Here is a 19,720-nt window from a genome sequence, read left to right on the forward strand (position 1 = left end):
AAAAGATTGTCAATCATTTTATCACCAAAAATGCTATGAGAAAAACATCTGAGTCTGACATGGTTGTAGTGATCCTTCAGATTTGTGACTGACAGTGACAGGTAGCTATTTGTGTTCCATTCCTCAGAGGAACAGAGTCCTCTGTCCAAAATAGCCATCACCCCAGCCTCTCCATAGTCAGAGGGCAGGAGGCTCAGAATCTCGGGGTGTGGTGGGCTCTTGGCACCCTCAGGTGATCTCAAGCGGCCACACCTCAGCGGGTGAACGGTGAGCACTGGAGAGCAGCAGTGGACAGCTTCTGCTGGGAACCTTGAAGTTTTGGTAATGAAACCTGCAGGGCTTGCGAGTCATCCTCCCAAACCTGACATGTAGTGTGACGTCTGGGGAAGAAGGGCTTCCAGGACAATGAGGACTCTTTTGGACAGAAACACCAATGGAACACAGTGTTTTGGATTTCAAACAAACACAACTCATCTTTTGGCCAAAAAAAGAAAAAAAAAAAAAAAGAAAAGAAATAAAATAAATAGCACAGAAATTCGACAGATGTTTGGATAATCTACCAAGTGTCAAGGAGTATAATTTCATTGTACACACAAAGAATTGACCACCTCAACAAATTTTCAAAAAAAAAAAAAAAAAAAAGGCTTGTACTTATTCTGCACAAAATCGTCACTTTTGGAAACTGCCCCAATTCATCTACATACTGAATTTACTAACACAGCATTAAGTTTCTTTGTGTAAAAAAATCTTTGTACATAGTAATAAAAAAGATAAGGCAGGATGCAGTAGACAGAGCCTCCTGGTCTCTTCCCCTGCATCCTCGAAGAGCCCCCAGTGGGCGCTGCCACAGAAGCAGCCTTCGCCGCTCCCGCTCCTCCGCTCTGAGCATCCCGAGCCTTGGCCACGGTGAGGCCCTGTCCGAGCACCCTGAAGGGCAGAGGCTGTGACGGGCTTTGGCACTTACGCTGGCAGGCTGAGCTTCTTTCCCTTGAGTACTATGATGTGACAGAAAAGAACAAACAAGAGGTTAGCATACGGACAAGCTCAGTCTCCTCCTCGCTGGTCTTTGTCTTAGACATGCCCAAGTACAAGGAAATAACAGAAAAGCGCACAGCCATATTAGTCAGTGGTGGCGCACACCTTTAGTCCCAGCCCTCGGGGCAGAGGCAGGAGGATCTGAGTTTGAAGCCAGCCTCGTTTATAGAGTGAGTTCCAGGACAGCCAGGGCTACAGAGAAACCCTGTCTTAACCGCCCCCCCCCCAACCACACACACACTAACAAAACAACACAAAACAACCCACCCCAAACCAAAAGCTGAAAAGTGAAGAAAACAAACAAGGAAGCCAAGCAAATGCACAACTGCAGTTGTTGAATATGCCTGGCCCAGGCAGTGGTACTATTAGAAGGTGTGGCCCTGTGGGCATGGGCTTTAAGACCCTCATCCTAGCTACCTGAAAGTCAGCCTTAGTCTTGTCTTAGGGGCCTTCAGATGAAGACACAGAACTCTCAGCCCCTCCCACCTGGATGCTGCCATGTTCCCACCTGGATGATACTGGACTGAAGCTCTGGGGCTTTAAGGCAGCCCTGGGGGTGGAGGATGGAGGGGGGTGGGGGGGCGAGAGAAGGGAGGAGGGAGAGCACAGGAGCAGCATGCATCGCCTCAGCTTGTGTGTACAAGTCAGGACAGTCTGGGGTGCTGGTCGTCGCTCTGCACCTCATGTGAAGCCGGCTCTCTTCCCTTGGTGCTCACTGATGGCCATGCCTGGCTAGCTGCTGGGACGCTCCTGTCTTGCCACAGGCACCCTCCCACCACAGACGCACACTCCTGTGCCTGGCTGTCGAGGATTCCCACTCAGGTCCACACACTTACACAGCAAGCGCTCTGTCCACTGAGCCCTGAGCCACCAACCCTGCTCTTGCTTTTTTGTCTATGAGACAGTCTTGCTATGTAACCCAGGCTGGCCTCAAAACCAAGACCCTTCTACATCAGCCTCCCGAATGCTGTGTTACATGTGTATGTGCAGACCTGTCCAATCAAAGCCACTGTTACGATGCTCCTGGCACACCTACAGTTTACCAGAGTATCTTGACATTGTTAGACATTAAAACACGTAAGATAGGGTATCGGCCCTGAGGAGGGAGGCTGAGCAGCAGCAGTGCAAGCTTAGGCTAGCCTGTGCTGTAATGAGACTCTGTCTCAAGGAAAAACAAAAGAAAACAAAAACAAACCTAAGATATTATGTCCTGGCACAGAGCAGGCCCAGCACTAGGAAGTTGGCTGTAGGCCAGGGTCCAGGGCTGGGTCTGAGCTCTCACAGTGCAGGAGTCTGCCTGCCTCGGTATAAATGTGCATCTTCCTTTTCTGAACAAGAACCACAAGTAGTTTTCATAAGACATCTAGAAATCTGTATGTCCTACATTTATACAAATATAAAAACATACATACATAAGGATGTTGAGCTAACCACTAGATTTTCATGGCAGCAACTAGAAACCCTGAACACCAACCAGCAGAGTCTGGGAAAGTAAAGGACTGGAAAGCTCTGTGTCGGTTCTATTTACTGACAGGAAGGGGAGGGGCAGGCTACTGACTCTCATGCAGTCTCCCCCAATATCTGTGAGTACAGACACCTCAAACTGTTCACTGAGGCACTTACTGCAACTGAGTGGTAAGATCTTTGATGGCTGTCAGAAATTCTAGCCCTGACTGAACGTGGGAGTTTTTTGTTTATTTTATTTGGAGAAAGGGGCTCATGCAGGGGGCACTCAAGTTAGCCTCAAAGTGGAAATGGACTTAAGAATGACCGTGATTTCCTGTCTCCACCTCCCAGCGCTGGAATCACCGTGCCTGGTCTTAAGCCCAGGGTCTGGAGCACGCTAGACAACCATGCTACCGACTGAGCTACCAGCCTGAGCAGAATGTTTACAATGAAAACACTGCTGAGGGCTTTAAAGCTGGACTGAGGCAGAGGCTCTTGTGGTTTAGCAGAGCACCAAGCAGGGGGCAGGGCAGGCAGGGGCGGGGCAGCATCCGCAACTATGAAGTGCAGGATGGAGCGGACATACCTTTTGTAATGTACAAGTAGAAGAAGTCGCAGTAGAGAATGGTTTGGACGACACCAGCCACCACAGCAATGAGATCAAAGAAGCCCTCGAAGTAGAAGCGCCAGATCCAGTTGACTAGGTACAGAGCACGGTAGAGGCCCAGGAAGAAGAGGTAATGGGTGGTGATGGTCTCGGCCTCGCCAGTCTTGCTGATCATGAAGAGCTGTGGAAGGATGGCCACGGACTCCAGGTAGATGGAGAAGGTCCACAGGATCTGAAAAACAGGAGGCCGGCTTCAGCTGGGAGGGGCAGCCAGCCACCACACACAACACAGAACGGCTGGAGTGCTGAGGAAGCTGGGAACTGTTGTAATCTTGTCTACCATGAGTCCACAGGGAAGATGTTCGTGAGTGTGCTTGTCCAGATCCAGAGTTCACCCATTCTACTTCCTGCTGACTCCACCAGGCTACTGGAGTTTTCTCTATAGAGGGCGCTGCCTTCAAACTCTTCAACTTTCTGACAATATGAAATTAATGCACACTCACTAGAAAGCATACTTCCATCCTCACCTGTTTGGGCTAGCGGGCTATACTACGACGCTGGGCAGCAGCGAGGAGCTCCAGAGCCCCGTCACCCACAGCGCATCATCGCCTGCGCCGCTGGGAAACGATAGTCTACAATGTGCGGGGTTGGTAAACTGGCTATATCAAACTTTTTATCAATAAATGGACACACCCATGTCAGAAGTCAAGAAGCATTTGCATTCTGTGTGTATATGTGGTGTATATATGTGTGTGTGTGTGTATGTGTGAATGTGTGCATGTGAGTGTGTATGTGGTGTATGTGTGTCAGTGTGTGTGTCAATGTGTGTGGTATGGTGTGTGTATGTGAATGTATGGTGTATGTATGTGTGAGTATGTGGTCTGAGTATGTGAGTGTGGTGTGTATGTGTGTTATATGTGAGTATGTGTATGTGTGTATAGTGTGTGTGTAGTGTGTGGTGTGTGTGTACATGTGCTCATGCTGGAAAATATCCCCAGGTGTCATTTCTTAGGTGCCATTCACCTGTTTTTTTAAACAGGTCTCATTAGCCATGATGTCCAGTGAGCCCCAGTGATCACCATCTCTGAGTCCCCAACACTTGGATTATGTGTGCCCTGGAGAGGGAACTCAGGTGTTCAACACTTTGCCTTCTCAGCCCCACTTTCTTTTACTGAGACAAGGTCTTAGTTGCATAAATCGGCCTGAAACTCAAGTGTAGCTGACAGTGACCTTGAACTCCAGATCCCTCTTCCCAGTGCTGAGATTGCAGGCATGTAGCACAACCCCGGGCTTTGATCCAACAGTGAACTTACAGCAGACACCCACGTGCCTGGGTGCTTTACCAATCTATTTGCAACAGTGTACGTTATACCAGAAGTCTGTAGAACCAAAATGAAAACAAGCCAACAAGAGTCTATTTCTGTCAATAGGTCTTTTTTACACAGGAAGCCACTAAATAACCCTTAACCAACCTCAAGAGGAGAGAAGTCATGATTGACTAGAAATGAGAGGCCTCCTACAGGAACCACCAGGAACTCCACTCGGAAGGTATCGTGATTCCCATCATAGGTGGCCTTGAACTTCATGTAGATCAGGTACACAGTGGCATAGGAGCAGGCAATGTAGATAAGCTAGAAAGGGAGACACAGGTTAGGAGCACAGTGCGACCATTCCTAAGCACTATTGTCACCACCGACATGGTCAGCTTTCAACACACACACACACACACACACACACACACACACACACACACACACACACACTCACTCACTTTTGGCTGGTGTATACTCTGTGGAGACACAAAGCCACCACACTTAGGACCCAGGGCAGTTCTATCACCCCGAACCCTACCTTGCTGCCTCTGCAGTTAAGCCCCTCAAGGCTCTAGTTCTGTCTTTTCTAGAGTGCCACATGAATGAAGTCAAACACGTCACTACACGTTAGTAATTTCCCCCTTTTTAGAGCTCAAAAGGAATTTCTAATTATGTGTGTATACATGTGCGCATGTACCCATGGAGACCAGAAGAGGGCATCAGATCCCTTGAAACTGGAGTTATAACCTGCTGTAGGCTACCAAATGTGGGTGCTGGGATTTGAACTCCAGACCTCATGACTGATCAACAAGTACTCGTATCCACTGAGCCTCCTTCGTCCGTGCTGAACAGAGGACTAACGCACAGGTGTCCTACCATCTGCTCATTCACCACCCCCAGGCACGAGAGGTGTCCTGTTTCCTGTTGGTAGGTGGGAAGTAGCTGCTATGAACATGTGTTACAGCCTTTGTGTGATTGTAAGTTTTCTTTTTCTTGCATTTATACCTAGGAGCAGGTCGGCTGGATCAAATGTTAAGCATTCATCTTAAAACTATTAAGAAACTTCCAGAGAAACAGGCTTCTAATCTCTACAGCTATGATACAGCAGCTTTAGAGGGGAAGAATGAATGCAAAGTTCAGTGCACTTCCGGACAGAGGGCTTCTGTCCAAGACTCCTTGGCGAGCTGTTCTGTAAAGATAAGCACCGTGATCCAGGTTAAATTCTGCCACCGTGGCTTTAACTCAAACTGAATTGCTTTGTTTACTGCCAAAAAGATGGTAAAGGCACTTGGGGCCAGGCCCAGCGATAGGAGTCCAATCTTGGGGACAGATATGCTGAAAGGAGAGAACCAACTCCTTAGAGGTGTGCTCAACCTACGTTTGACCAGTGTCTGGTGTGCACTCACAGATGTACTGACATAAACAAAATAACTGAACATATATATACAAATCTTAAAACGTCATTACTTAATAAATATTTGGATTGTTGCTATGAAATTCAGTCTGGTATTATAACAAAGAAAAGCCAAGAGTTATTTTTGTTTTATTTATTTGAAGGCTATTTATTTAACTTTTTAGAGTTTTATATTTTGTGAGTGTTTGCCTGCATATATATACACCACATGCCTGTCTGGTGCCCTCCAAGGGCAGAAGGGATTGATGCACATGGAACTGGAGTTATAGGCGTCAGGTCCTCTGCAAGAGCAACAAATGATGGAATTCACTGAGCCATCACTCCTTAACTACTATTTTAAAAAGACGTTCTTTTAAGTTATTACGTGTCTGTGTGTGACTGTGGGTTAGTACCTGCAGGCTCAGAGGTACTGGATTCCCTGGAAGTGGAGTTGCAGGTGACATGACGAGGGGCTGAGAGCTGATCTGGTGTCCACTGCAGGAGCAGCACGAGAAGAGGAGCTGGTTAAGAGAGCTCCTTCAGAGAATCTGGGTTTAACTCCCAGTGGTCAGCACCCACAGGCAGCTAGCACACCACTGTCTGCAGCTCCAGACCCACAGGAGCCAATACCCTCTTCTGACCTCAAGGGCACTAGGCACACATGTGGTATACTTACATAAACTCAGGCAAAGCACACATCACATAAAATAAGTAAGTCTTAAAAAATGTTTTTAAAAAGCAGTATGAACTTTAACATTTTAATTGATGAGGCCCCTCTCCAGCTCCAGATTTATTTTATTTTTGATTTATATTATATGTATGTGAAAATGTTTGTATGCTGGGGCTGGAATCAGGGTGCTGTGGGTGCTGGGGACTGAACTCCTGTCCTCTGTAAGAGCAGCAAGTGTTCTTAACTTCTCAGCCCTCTCCCCGGACCCCTGAAAGCTAGTTTGTGAAACATTTCTGCCTCCAAGACAGCAATTTTGTATACACAGTAACAGAGCTGTTCCAGGACTCACAATTGAGCCCTGTGTTCTTTCATCTTCAAAAGGTCACCCAGCCCTAAGGAAAAGCCTGATATTCTGAAATTATATCTATTTGTAAACTGCAGACACTCAGGCCTCAGAATCAAGCAGCAGATTTCAATCATGAATACAGAGGGCTGGGATAAGGCCCACACTGTCTAGCCACTCCTCCCTAGGAAACACAACTTGGGAAACTTAATTAGGAAAACACTGGGGCAAATGACTTAATGACAAAATGAGGGTAAATCATCAAGCCCTCAAATGCTTTAAAAACCCACAACGACACTAAACAGTTCTCAGACCCTTGTTATGCATTTATATTTATAGTCAGCACAGTATCAAAACTGGTGCTTTCAACCCTAGGCATGTATAATAAAAAAAAGCACACACATTATGTGCACTCGCACAGAGACTTCTGAACCATACCAGTCCAGGCATACTCCAGTCGGGAGCTTTCCAGGGCTCTACCTGGCTACAGCTGGACTCAGTTGGAAAAGAGATTCTGTCTTCCCATCTATTTCCAGTATCTCACTCAGACAACAAACTGAAACCTAGTTATTCTGTATATATACATCCATCCAGGTTTATTTGTGTTCCTGTGTGTGCACGCGTGCACATGTAGGACACAAGTCAATCTAGAGTGTTTGCTTGTTTATGAGTTATTTAATTTATGTGTATGCATGTGATGTGTGTAGGGATGCCCGATCCCCTGGAGCTGGAGCTAGAGACTGAGGTGAGCCAACTAATGTGCTGGGAGCCCAGGTCATGTTCTCTGCAGAGAGAGTGTGCTCCTATCTGCTGAGTCATCCCTTCAGCTAAGGTGCTCTGAACACAGTAATCAGGCCAGGCCAGCAGGATCCTCCTGCCTCTTTCTCTCTAGAGGAGAGCCTACAAGTGGGTGCCACCATGCCCAACTTATATGGGTTCTGGGAATCAAATCAAGGCCCTCATGCATTCATCAGAAGCAATTTGTAGCCTGAGCTGCCTCCCAGCCCAACCTAGCCATTTTAAGGCAACTAATTATTTCCTGATTACTAGAGTCCAGAACAGAATGCTGACAGGTGACTCAAACTTGCTTCTCTTTTCCTTAAATTTTAAACATATATTTGGTATATGTTTGTGCATGTGTGTGTGGCAGCTTAGGGACAGCTTATAGGACCTGGTTCTCTACTTCCACCAAGTGAGTCCCCAGGATTGAACTCAAGTTGAAAGACTGGGTGGCAAGCCCCCTTCCCCACTGAGCCACCTCACTGGCCCTAAAGTTTTTTTGTTTGTTTTTTTTTTTTTTTTCGAGACAGGGTTTCTCTGTGTAGCCCTGGCTGTCCTGGAACTCACTCTGTAGACCAGGCTGGCCTCGGAACTCAGAAATCCACCTGCCTCTGCCTCCCAAGTGCTAGGAGTGCTCCACCACTGCCCGGCCTTTTTTTTTTTTAAAGTTTTGTTTTGTATTTTTTAGTAAAGATCATAAACCCAAATACTGCATGCCTACTTTAACCTTACTTATGAAGATACTTTCAAATGCAAAGTAGAGGGAGCCTTGAACAAGTTCTTAGAACTATAAACTTCTTGCAGAACGGACCCCGAGTCAATCTCCAGCACTATAAAATAAATACGTAAAGGAAAAAGACATGAGAGCAGATAGGAAGGGGGAAGGTTAGGAGATTAGAGATAGAAGGATATACATATTGAAACACACACACACACACACACACACACACACGAGCAAGATAGTCGAGTAGGCAAAAGTCCTTGCCAATTGAGCCTGACAATCTAAGAAGAGAATTTATTCCCAAAAGTCTCCTCTGGCCTCCACATGGACACCACAGCACGTGCAAGCCTGCATTCATATATACACATGCACATACTGAAAAATACATACATACATACATACATACATACATAAAAGAACAGCATTCCTAGCTATCATTCTTGAAAGAGTTTTTTATTTTTTTGATTTGGTTTTTTTCTAGACAGGGTTTCTCTGTATAGCCCTGGCTGTCCTGGAACTCACTCTGTAGACCAGGCTGGCCTCGAACTCAGAAATCCGCCTGCCTCTGCCTCCCAGAGTGCTGGGATTACAGGCGTGCACCACCACTGCCTGGCTGAAAGATTTTAAATAGGAAAAAAAAAATCTAATATTTCCCAGAGGAGGATAAATGCACTGGAGCTGATATTATACCATACCTTCATAGATGTATTATATAATGAAATGAATGAAGTAAAAAGATCCAGGTAACGAGTTGTGAAGACCAGTGCAAACAGGAGCTGGCTTTTCCCAGAAATACCTGAAGAAACAAAAAGCAGGAGTTAGGGCAGCCAGCAGACAGGGGAGGCTCTGGGAAAGACTGACTAGGCCAGAGGAAAGTAAGCTCTTCTTCCTTCTAAGCCCCCTTTCAGGCTCTCCTACCAGGTCCTGCTATAGTGGACGGCTTTCCGGTTTCATTAAACTATGGCCAGTACACCAAGGCAGGCACCCACAGGCCTGAGCTCCCTCCAACAGCTCACTGCTTCACTCCAGCCTCCTCCCCTCTTTACCTTCCTTACCGTCTGTGCCTTCACAGGCCTACCTGGCTGGCTGTGCTGGCACGTGCCTGAAATCCCAACACTTGGGAAGCAGGAAGTCTGAGTTCCAGGCCTGCCTGAGCTACACAGGGAGACCCTGTCTCAAAATAATACAAAAGAAAAACTGATACACCCTGAAACCATGTTTCCACCTGCAGAGTAGGGCAGCCACAGCCCACACGGGGGAGACCAGAACACAGTGTACAGCTGACCTTTCAGACACCTACATCTGTCCACGTGGCTGTGCCAATTTCAAGATGTTGCAGACTGAGCAATTAGGACAAATGGAAGGTGACTGGTATCAGTCTGGACGCCTCAGCTGTGCTGGGCATGGGCCCAGAGAAAACTCATCCCACCTGCTCGTTTCACCTCTGTGTGCATGGCAAGTGCGCATTTCTCTGACACCTTCGGCCATCTACAGCGTACAGAGCACAAGTCTGGGTACGAGCACTTTCTCAGTATGAGGACCAGGCCCTGCATAGACCTGACTAGAAAGGAGAAGAGTTGACCTGCTTCCCACAAGGGCCTAGGGCAGAGCCGGACAGCCAATCTGCTGCTGGCTGCTTTGCCTGGAAATGGCTACTGTTTTCTATCAGAGGTTAATGTTGTAGAGGAGAAATGGTGAAGCCCTGGAGTGAGACCAGAATGGAGGAAGACAGGAGCAGCAGGCAGGTCCTAAGGATGTTGGTGGAGCCTTGAGAATTTTCCAGTTCATCTCCTATATGGCTCTTTCCAGTATTTCCAGTAAGACAGAACACAGGCAGGCAGTTTATTCCAAAGGGGACATCCATGTCACCTTCAGCATTCCTACAATGAAAGCCAGGGTAGCTCATCCCTGTCCTCTGAGACCCACCTAGACATCCATCACCTCCGCGGGGAGATGGAGACACCCTGTCTTGGTGCTGCTGACTCACCCAGCAGGTATTTCATGCCAGCTGCTGCCCTGGCTGCCCCACAGACCTTATAAGACACTATGGAGCTGGCGCAGCAGATGAAACACTCGTCATGCAAGTGAGAGGATCCCCAGAACCTACAAAACCGGGCACAGGAGCAGGCATTTGTGATCACAGCACTTCCACTGAGAAATGGGTGTGGGCTAGGGGTGGAGACAGGAGAATCCCCTAAAGCTCATGGACCAGACAACCTGACTTCTGCAGTGGGGAACAGTCTCAAACCAAGTAGAAGGCAGGGACACCTGACAACATCCTCTGGCCTCCCACACAACTCTGGTTCTGCAAAACTCCACTATACACAGAATCTCTTGTGGAAGTTGTGACTTGTTCCATTTAGTATTTCCCATGCTGCCCACCATACCTGACTCATAGCAGGGTCCAGAGAAACACATGCTCAAAAAAAAATGGAATTTACTTTATCTTCACGCCCTGGACTGTCTCATTGTATGCTATTCTGGATGTAACTTCTGAATCCTCCGGTGTCTCTGGGACTGTAAACAGACAACGTGCTTGGCCCTAACTCACCACCAGCTAGAGGGTGAGATTCTCCCTGGGTGAACACTGGACAAAGGAGGAGACAGGTAGTGTGCGCTGGGAATCCACATGGTAACTAGTATCTGGGACTCTGGGATGCTTACAGGATGCAGCAACCATTCTCTCTAGCAAGTAGCAGCTTTTCCCTTTACCACTGAAAAAGTGTTCCATCTTCTTCACGGAAGGAAGCAATCTCAAGCTAAAGATGGGGGTGTGGGGGTGGCAGAAATCTCCTGGGGGTAGGGCTGGAATGGAATAGCTGCTATCTTATCTGTCCGTGGCTGGATCTGCAGTGCTGGGCATCAGTTGTTTTGTCTACCTAGTGCAGTCCTGAGGACCAAACCTAGAGCCTCATGTTAGCAAGTACCTTACGGATGAGCTACAACCACAGGCAACACCAACTTGATTGTGGACCAACCGTGTGACAAGCACTCACAGGGCACACTCACTGTGAGCACTTCAGTGACTTCCTGGCACCAAATGCACCTGACGGCTGCATTCAAAAGCAAAACTTGTCAAGTGAGCATCGCTCGTGGTTCTCTTTTCCCAAAAGCTCACTAAAGTTTATGAAAGCACACATCTCCACACTTGCTACCGCAGGACTTTAAATGACAGCTTTGACCAGAATTCAAAGCCGGGTTTCTGACATTCTTACTGGTTTATACAATAGGTCCGTGATCCAAACAAAGGAGAGTCTAGTAACAGGAGGGATGGGATACCACCAAGCACTGCGGGTCAGGCCACACTCCTAAAACTCTCTCAAAGCATCTGCACATTCTAACTCTTTAAAAAATATCTTCTTTCGGTGGGGACAAATAGCCCAGGCTGACCGTGAATCTGCTGCTATGGAGTCAAAGCTCTTCTTGAACTTTTCATCCTCCTGCCTCCATCTCTCCAAGTGTTGGGATTACAGGTATACACCGCCACACCCAGTTTGGACATTCTTTTAAAGCTCCTGACCTTTCACTGGACTCCACAACTCAATACTTCAGAACAACCTCACAGTTAGGCATGGCAGACCAAGCCTGCAATCCCAGCCTATCTGTAATCACCAAGCTGAGACAGGAAGATCAGAGTTCAAAGCCAGCTGGAGCTACATGTCAGTACCTTCTAAGGGCAGGGAATGAAGCTCACATGTAGCGTGTTTATCTAGCATATCTAGATTCTCAGCAGGAGGAGTGGTTTGGGAACCAGAGGTCTAGGTTCAAGCTGGGTTGAGGTACAGGGTAAGGCTAGTCCTATTACATAGCACCCTAATTCTACTTTCTGTATTTGTCACACAGACAGATTGCTCTAACTTGTTGGGAATGGTGAAGAGACAAGGAGAGTGTTTTATAGAACACATGCTGCTGTGAACCCTTGAGGAATGAGTCTTACTAAATACTGTTTGGCTGTTTGCTTTCTTATTTAAAAAAAACATGCCAATCATTCTTAAAATTTTTCAAATAAGTTAAAATATATAAAAAAAGTATAATGTCTTTTTAAAAAGATTTATCTTTATTACTTTTAATTATACACATCTTTGCCTGTGGGGTAAGGGCACATGAGTGCAGGTACCCTCAGAGACAAGAAGGTATAAGACCCAAATCTGAGTCCGCTGGGAATGCAAAAAGTTCTCAGTGGCAGCTATCTCTCCAGTCCTAGTCTCTTAAAAAGCCCTCCTATCTCCATAAGTGTATTTAAGTATGAGCTGCTTTAAATTCTTTTTTTTTAAAAAAAAGATTATTTTATTTATATGAGTACACTGTCGCTGTCTTCAGACACACCAGAAGAGGGCATCAGATCTTATTACAGATGGTTGTGAGCCACCACGTGGTTGCTGGGAATTAAACTCAGGACCTTAACCGCCGAGCCATCTCTCCAGCCCATATGAGCTGCTTTAATGCCCCTCCTTTTAAAAGACTGTTTTATGTGTATAAGTGTCTGGCCATATGTATGTGCACCACGTGTGCCTAATGCCATGAAGGCCAGAAGCAGTCTGGGTCCCCAGAACTGGAGCTGCAGATCACTGTTAACCACCATGTAGGTGCTGGGCAGTGAACCTGAGTCTGCAGGTGATCTTAACTGCTGAGCCACCTCTCCAGCCACTTAATGTCCCCTTTCCATTGCGTTTGTATGTGTACCTATATACATTTTTACCTTTTAAAGTTACCTTATGCTTTACAACCTGTCGTTTGAATTCATGTCTTGGAATCACCTTTCCTTGTTATGAACACACATTTTCTCGTTCTATCCTATTCCAGTATGGACATAAACAAAATTATAAGACCAATGATTGACCACTTGAATTATTTTAATTTCCCACCTAGAGCCTCCCACTGTGGGTGCTAAGCACTGAACTCTGATCTTCTCAACAGCAGCAAGTAATCTTCAACGTGAAGCCATCTCTCCAGCCTGTTTATAGTTTTTGTTACAAATTCTACACAAACATCTCTTATCTACAGACAATTTTTGTGGCTGGAGATGTGGCTCAGTGACAGAGTACCCAACACTATAAACTGGGCAGGACAGCATATAGCTGTGACCTCAGCACTCGGAGTAGAAGCAGGAGGGTAAGAAGTTCAAGGTTATCTTTGGCTACATGACCACTCTTTTCTTCAGCAATCTTCAAACTTCTCGTTGATATGTCACAGGAGGTATCCTTGGGTTCCTCCCTCCACTTCACATTCAGAGAAGTCACTGTCCTCATAACTTGTCAGCCATGTCTGTCCTTCACACGGTTTACCCCCTCATCTGACCTGTGTCTTTCTTTGTGCAACACAAGGTGCAAACCCAGGCTTCACCCATACTAGACAAGTGTTCTCCCACTGCAGCTTCTTTCTTACTCTCCAGATTCTTTTGAAGAGGGCTTTGAACTTCTAGTCCTCCTATGTCCACCTGCAGAGGTCAGGGATTGCAGCACGCACGGCCATGCTCACTTTATAACATGCAGGGATGGAACCAAGGCCCCTGCCATCTGCGCTGAGTGCTCTCAGAGCTGGGCACACAGAGAGTGGTCAAGTCATGCATGACAATGATTAGTAAGAGATTAGCTAGCCCTCAAAGGATCAGAGAAAACAGCTCCAAGAGGAATCTAGGAAAGCGAAGATGTAAAAGCTTTAAATACTGAGGAAGGCAACAAGAACAACAAGTGTTCCCACTGGGAGTAGAGCGCTAAGGAAGGGCTTGACCAGTATGCACAAGATCATGAGGTTCTAGGTTCAATCCCCAATATCAGTCAAGGAAAGGAAGGAAGGAAGGAAGGAAGGAAGGAAGGAAAGAAGGAGGGAGGGAGGGAGGGAGGGAGGGAGGGAGGGAGGAAGGAAGGAAGGAAGGAAGGAAGGAAGGAAGGAAGGAAGGAAGGAAGGAAGGAAAGAAAAGTTTTCTATTTGCTTCAAGTATAAAGCTATTCAGTTCCGTGACATATAGGGACATGTGCTCCTGTCAAGTTTGATAGGTTGAAAGGTTTACAAAAGGAGGAGGCTGGAAGTCACACCTCACAGGACTCACTAGTCATTTAAACTCAGGGTACAACACTGACAGTGACTATCAGCCTATAGAAAAAGTTAGCTAGAAAGCACTTCACCTAAAAACACAGCTTTGGGTTATGGATTTGGCCTGACTTTAGTGAGACCCTGGGTTCAAACTCCATAAATAAGTAAATATTACATGCCAGGCAGGCGTGGCGCACACCTTTAATCCTAGCACATGGGAGGCAGAGTCAGTCGGATTTCTGAGTTCGAGGCCAGCCTGGTCTACAGAGTGAGTTCCAGGACAGCCAGGGCTACACAGAGAAACCCTGTCTTGAAAAAAAAACCAAAAAAAAACAAAAAACAAAAAACAAAACAAAACAAAAAAAAAGTAAACATTACAGCTTCTTCCAAGGTATTCTAGATAAGGGATTAGGGCAAAACAGTGACACCCTAAAGACAACTTGAACACCAAGCTGCCTGACAGCTCAGGACACAAGACATTCTTCTTGAAGTTTCCCTCTACAGTGACAAGACACACCCCAGCATTTACATTAGAGCACAATCAGCTCACTGCCCCAACTATAAAACAGGTCCTTCAAGCCTACTAGCATACTCGCAATCCTAGCTCTGGGGAGGCCGACACAGGAGGACCCATGTTTGAGGCAACGCTGAGTACTCAAAACTGTAATGTCCAGACCCTTACTGCCTGCTTCTCATCCTCTTAGGGAAATGCCCTGTGGTTTACGTTCAAAGCTGGTGTCAAAACCCTAAAACGAGTCCCGATTTTCAAACTGAAAACTACCACCTGGACAGACTAGTCGAGGCTCAGGTTCTGGATATTCGAGAAACTCTGATCAAGTTCTTCCTCTTTCAAAAGCCTCTAAACAACTTTGAAACTCAGCATGGAAAAACAGAGCATCTAAACAAGTCAGCATTTAATTCGAACTACTCGATCTTGGTGATTTTCATTTTTGAAAGGTCAGAAAATTGTACATAGCAGAATAAAGAGTCCAAGACGGAGGGCTGCTTACTACCGTCCAAGGCATACTTGGGAATCACAAACTGAACTCCCAGCTCACATGCTGTGTTTACCTCAATGCTCTAACCTCCCATGAAAACAATGCATATTAAATAGCAACCTGCTTCCTTTTTCCTGGTTACTCAAAGTACCCTTAAGAATTCTACTTTCGTGGGGCTGGAGAGGCAGCTCCACAGTTAAGTGTATTTGCAGACTATTTGGGTTCACTTTCTAGCAACAACATGGTAGCTTACAACTGCCTGTGATTCAGTTCCAGGGGATCTGATCCCCCTCTTCTGGTTCCCGAGGGCTTCTGCACACTTGTAGTAAATTCACGCAGGCAAGCAAAAAAATAACAATTAAAAAACCCTTCTGTTTCTTGGGGCTGGAGAGGGTTCAGCCATTAGAGTACTGCTCTCACAGAGGACCCGAGGTCAGCTCTCAGCACTCTAGGCAGCGCATAACTGCCTGTAACTACAGATCCATGGGAATATGATGTCTTCTTCCGGCCTCCACAGGAACCAGCACCCACACAGTTAAAAATAAAATATATCTTTACTTAGCAGAAGAACATAAGAAAGAAGAAGAGACTGAGAGATTTAGAAAGACAGCTAAGACTAAAAGTAGCATCCAAACCCAACAACAAACGTGCTAGAACCACTGGCATCTGCAAACTGAAACTGCTTAGGCCAAAGCAAACGTTAATTGGAAATCCCAAATTCCTTACAGCCTATGCTTCAAAACCCTGCTACTGTCCCTGAGTCTCCGTCCCCTCCTCCAGTATGGGGACCTGCCCACATGGTTATTTTAAGGACTGCCTGAGAAGAAGAACCATATAAAACACTCAGCTGACTGCTTAATGCACACCTATCGCAACTGCAGCAATTAATTTACTGTCATCACCAATCACACAATCGAGCCTCTCGGTTCGCCTCCAAGTCAGATCCCCTGGTTTCAGTACAAGGACTTTGTAACATCCACATTGACTGGTCAAAGGTCTTTTGGGGTTGTGCTTACTTCCTGGATCTCAACTACGTTCCAGGGAGAGATGAGACCTTCAGAGAGCAGAGTCAAAGGGGTGGTGTTACTTTAGATGAGGTGTTTATTAATAAACCAGATAGGTGGCGCCTCCATCACCCAGGTCCTTTAGGACTTCTATTTTCTGCTGTCTCTGAAAAAAAATTAATGAGTTTACAAAGTTACTTCATTGGGGGACATAGCATTAAGTTTTAGGACAGTATTTTAAGGATATATTTAATTACCTAATCAACCAATTAATTATTGGGTTTTTTTGTTTGTTTGTTTTTGGAGGGGAAGGGGGTGTTTTTGGAGAAAGGGCCAGCATGTAGTTCATGCTGATTTTGAATTCCTGAACCTTAGGCTTCCACCTCTCAAGGTCTGGGATTACAGGCAAGGGCCATCACATTTACCATCACAAAACTTGTAAGATTCCTAATATTTAACGAAATACAGAAATCCACAGCTATTGTGTGAGGAAAGTTCATCCTACTGCCTCTCTGCAATGTAGTTTGAGGGAGGTACAGCGCCAACTCACTGGTGACGTGGAGCAAGGCTACTAGCCGAGACCAGAGACCTCAGTGGTACCCAGCGCTTGCAGTTTACGAGAACCAGTTATTAGACGGCCACACTCAAGAATGAAAAACTAGCTTGCTTCTCAGAGTAGCATGAAAACTATGCCAAGTAATTCACTTAAAAGATCCACATCTCTTTTTATGACGCACGAGATCCTGAACCCCAAGACTTGAGTGCAGCCCCTTCAACTATAAGCAGGGGCCTGACCTGACACCATCCTGCCTCCCCATCCCATCCTCTGCTCCAGTCCTTGAAGAGAACAGGAGGAAGAGCAGGATGCCCCTCTTCCTCCAGCCAGCCCCACCTTCGCGGGTGGCCTGGCTGCCACGTCAGGCCCTGCTAGCTCGTGGTCCTAACCATCCTCCTCAAGCAAGTCTCCCATTGATTCCTGGGGACTCAGAGGCGCCCCCCAAAAGTCCAAGGAGAGGGACACGCCTACTAGAACCCCACAGATCCCGTGCAAAACTTTTCAGATGCAGCAGGACGCAGGGGTGGGGTGGGGGGCAGTTACGCTAGCGCTCTCTGAGCCGGGACGGATCAAGTTCGCGAGCGGACCAAGCGCAGAACGCGGGGCCAAGAGCTGCGACGGACACCCCAACCCGTGTGCACACCCGGAGGGGTTTCGTTGCCCGCCGGGCAGGCCGAGGTGGGTGTGTCTGGTCATCGCAAGCCCCGCACAAGCCTCCGAACGACCGAGAGCCGAATGGGTCGGTCGAATGGGCCGAAGGCGCGCGCTCCTGCCCCGCGCGCCTCGCCCCGGCGGCCGCTCACCAGCACAGGAGCGCGTCTTCCAGATCTTCAGCAGTAGGATGACGATGGCCGCCAGGTGGGACAGGTCCCCAGTCAGCCGGAAGATGTTCATGGCGGTGGCGGGCGGCGCGGCACGGCGGCACCGGAGCTCGGCAGCGACTCAGGACGCGGCGACAGCCCCTGAGAGAGGAAGCGGCGAAAGATGGCGGGAGCGGGCGCGACGTGGCCAGGGACGTGGCCGAACTGCCGTCGCGCGCGCGGGGCAGCCTGGGAGAGCGGGCGACCGCTGGGGCCACGCCCCTGCCACGCCCCTTAAAGGCCCCGCTACCGTGAACAACCGGACTCTACATCCCGAGTGGGCTGCCAACTGAGGACCCAGAGTCCTCCGCAATTTCCGTCTCCAGGGTTTCCGCCCAGGTGCCAGCGATTTCCTTCTATAAGTTGTAGAAATGGCACTCCATTGTGAGTATTGTCTTGTTTTTTTCCATTGCCTACTAAGATAGCAAGGATATCTATCTCAGAGGCATTGTGAGGGTAGAAAGCAGTGTTACAATTTCTGTGATTAAGAACGGGAGCTTCTCTTGTAGAGGATGCCCACACCTAGGTCGAGCAGCTTACATCAATCACCTTTAACGCCAGCTCCAGGGGATTCGATGCCTCTGGCCTTCTAGGGCACCTGCACTCACACACACATAGCCACACACACAAACTAATACACACATTTTAAATAATAAAAATAAATCATAAGAAATCTGTCAAAAATCTATTAATTTTTATTTAAAATTACATTAAAATTTTGTATTAGGGATGGAGAGTTGGCTCAGTGGATAAGAGCGATTGCTGTTCTTCCAGTAGACCTGATTTCGAGTCCCAGCACCCACAACCGCAGACTCAACAGCATGTAACTCCAGCTCTGTCTGGCACCTCTCACCTCTGAGGGCACCACCACCATGCACACACACAACTGAAACAAGAAAAATAGATTTTTAGCCGGCCAGTGGTGGCGCACACCTTTAATCCCAGCCCTTGGGAGGCAGAGGCAGGCAGATGTCTGAGTTCAAGGCCAGCCTGCTCTACAGAGTGAGTTGAAGGGCTACATAGAGAAACCCTGTCTCGAAAAATCAAATAAATAAACAAATAAATAAATAAATAATATTTAAAAGTGCATTTATTTGTGGATGTGTATGGACACATGCAATCAGACACAGTTCTCTCCTTCCATTTTGTGGGTTCTAGGGATTGGGCTCAAATTGCCAGGCTTGGTGGCAAGCCCCTTTAACCACTGAGCAACCCCATCACTTCTTTTTATTTCCTCTCCCTCCTCTTCCTCTTCTTTCTTTTTGCTTTTGAATGTGTGTTCCCGTGTGTGTGCGCACATGCAGGCTGTGAGGCCAGCTATTCCTAGGGCCTTCTAGATCACGCCACACCGGCTATACTGAAGCACGGCCTCACACTTGAACCCGGAGCTTGCGGGTTCGACTGGTCTAGCAAGACAGCTTGCTGAAGGGATCCCCTGGCTCACCCTTCAGCATGCCAGCCCCACGCTTCCGAGGATGCGGGAGAGCCGGGCTCTGTCTCTCACTGACTCACGTCAGCAATCTTTCTGGATTTACAGTGTTCCGTGTTTGCCATTTCAGAAGGTTTAAATTATGGAGCCGGGGAGATGGGCTGAAGAGATAACCCACGTCCTCATGGGTTGTCTTGGAGATGGCTCAGTTAATAAAGCGCTTACTATACAAACATGAGGTCTGGAGTTCAATCCCCAGCCCCGGATTAGCCAGCTCCCGAGTCTTGATGTTAATGTTATTGATGTTAATGACTAAATTTTTAAGTTGTTGTCAGTACTCCTGGTTATTTTACCTGTAAATTAGCAAACATGTTGGAGTTGGGGCAATTTGAGTCCCAAACAGGCAGCTCTTGGGCCTTCATGTGTAGCCCTGGCTGCCTGAGGGAGAGAACTGTCAGACAGACAGACAAACAGACAGACTCCACTTACACCAGCACCAGAAGTCCACAGATAGCTTAAGAAAGCCACATAA

At 47.2% G+C, this 19,720-nt stretch overlaps 1 protein-coding gene across 1 annotated transcript; it reads right to left on the reverse strand.

Annotated features, from left to right (window-relative positions):
* Positions 1–759: 759 nt before the first annotated feature.
* Kdelr2 (KDEL endoplasmic reticulum protein retention receptor 2) lies at positions 760–17,937 on the reverse strand. The gene is made up of 5 exons (XM_052168098.1): positions 17,703–17,937; positions 9,004–9,104; positions 4,561–4,719; positions 3,068–3,320; positions 760–995 (listed from the first exon to the last, which is right to left on the reverse strand). Exons 1-5 carry the CDS (start codon positions 17,791–17,793, stop codon positions 961–963), a joined length of 639 nt encoding a protein of 212 aa, XP_052024058.1. The 5' UTR covers positions 17,794–17,937; the 3' UTR covers positions 760–960.
* Positions 17,938–19,720: the final 1,783 nt, after the last annotated feature.

The sequence above is a fragment of the Apodemus sylvaticus genome, chromosome 22, assembly GCF_947179515.1.
Source record: "Apodemus sylvaticus chromosome 22, mApoSyl1.1, whole genome shotgun sequence".
Classification (NCBI taxonomy): domain Eukaryota; kingdom Metazoa; phylum Chordata; class Mammalia; order Rodentia; family Muridae; genus Apodemus; species Apodemus sylvaticus.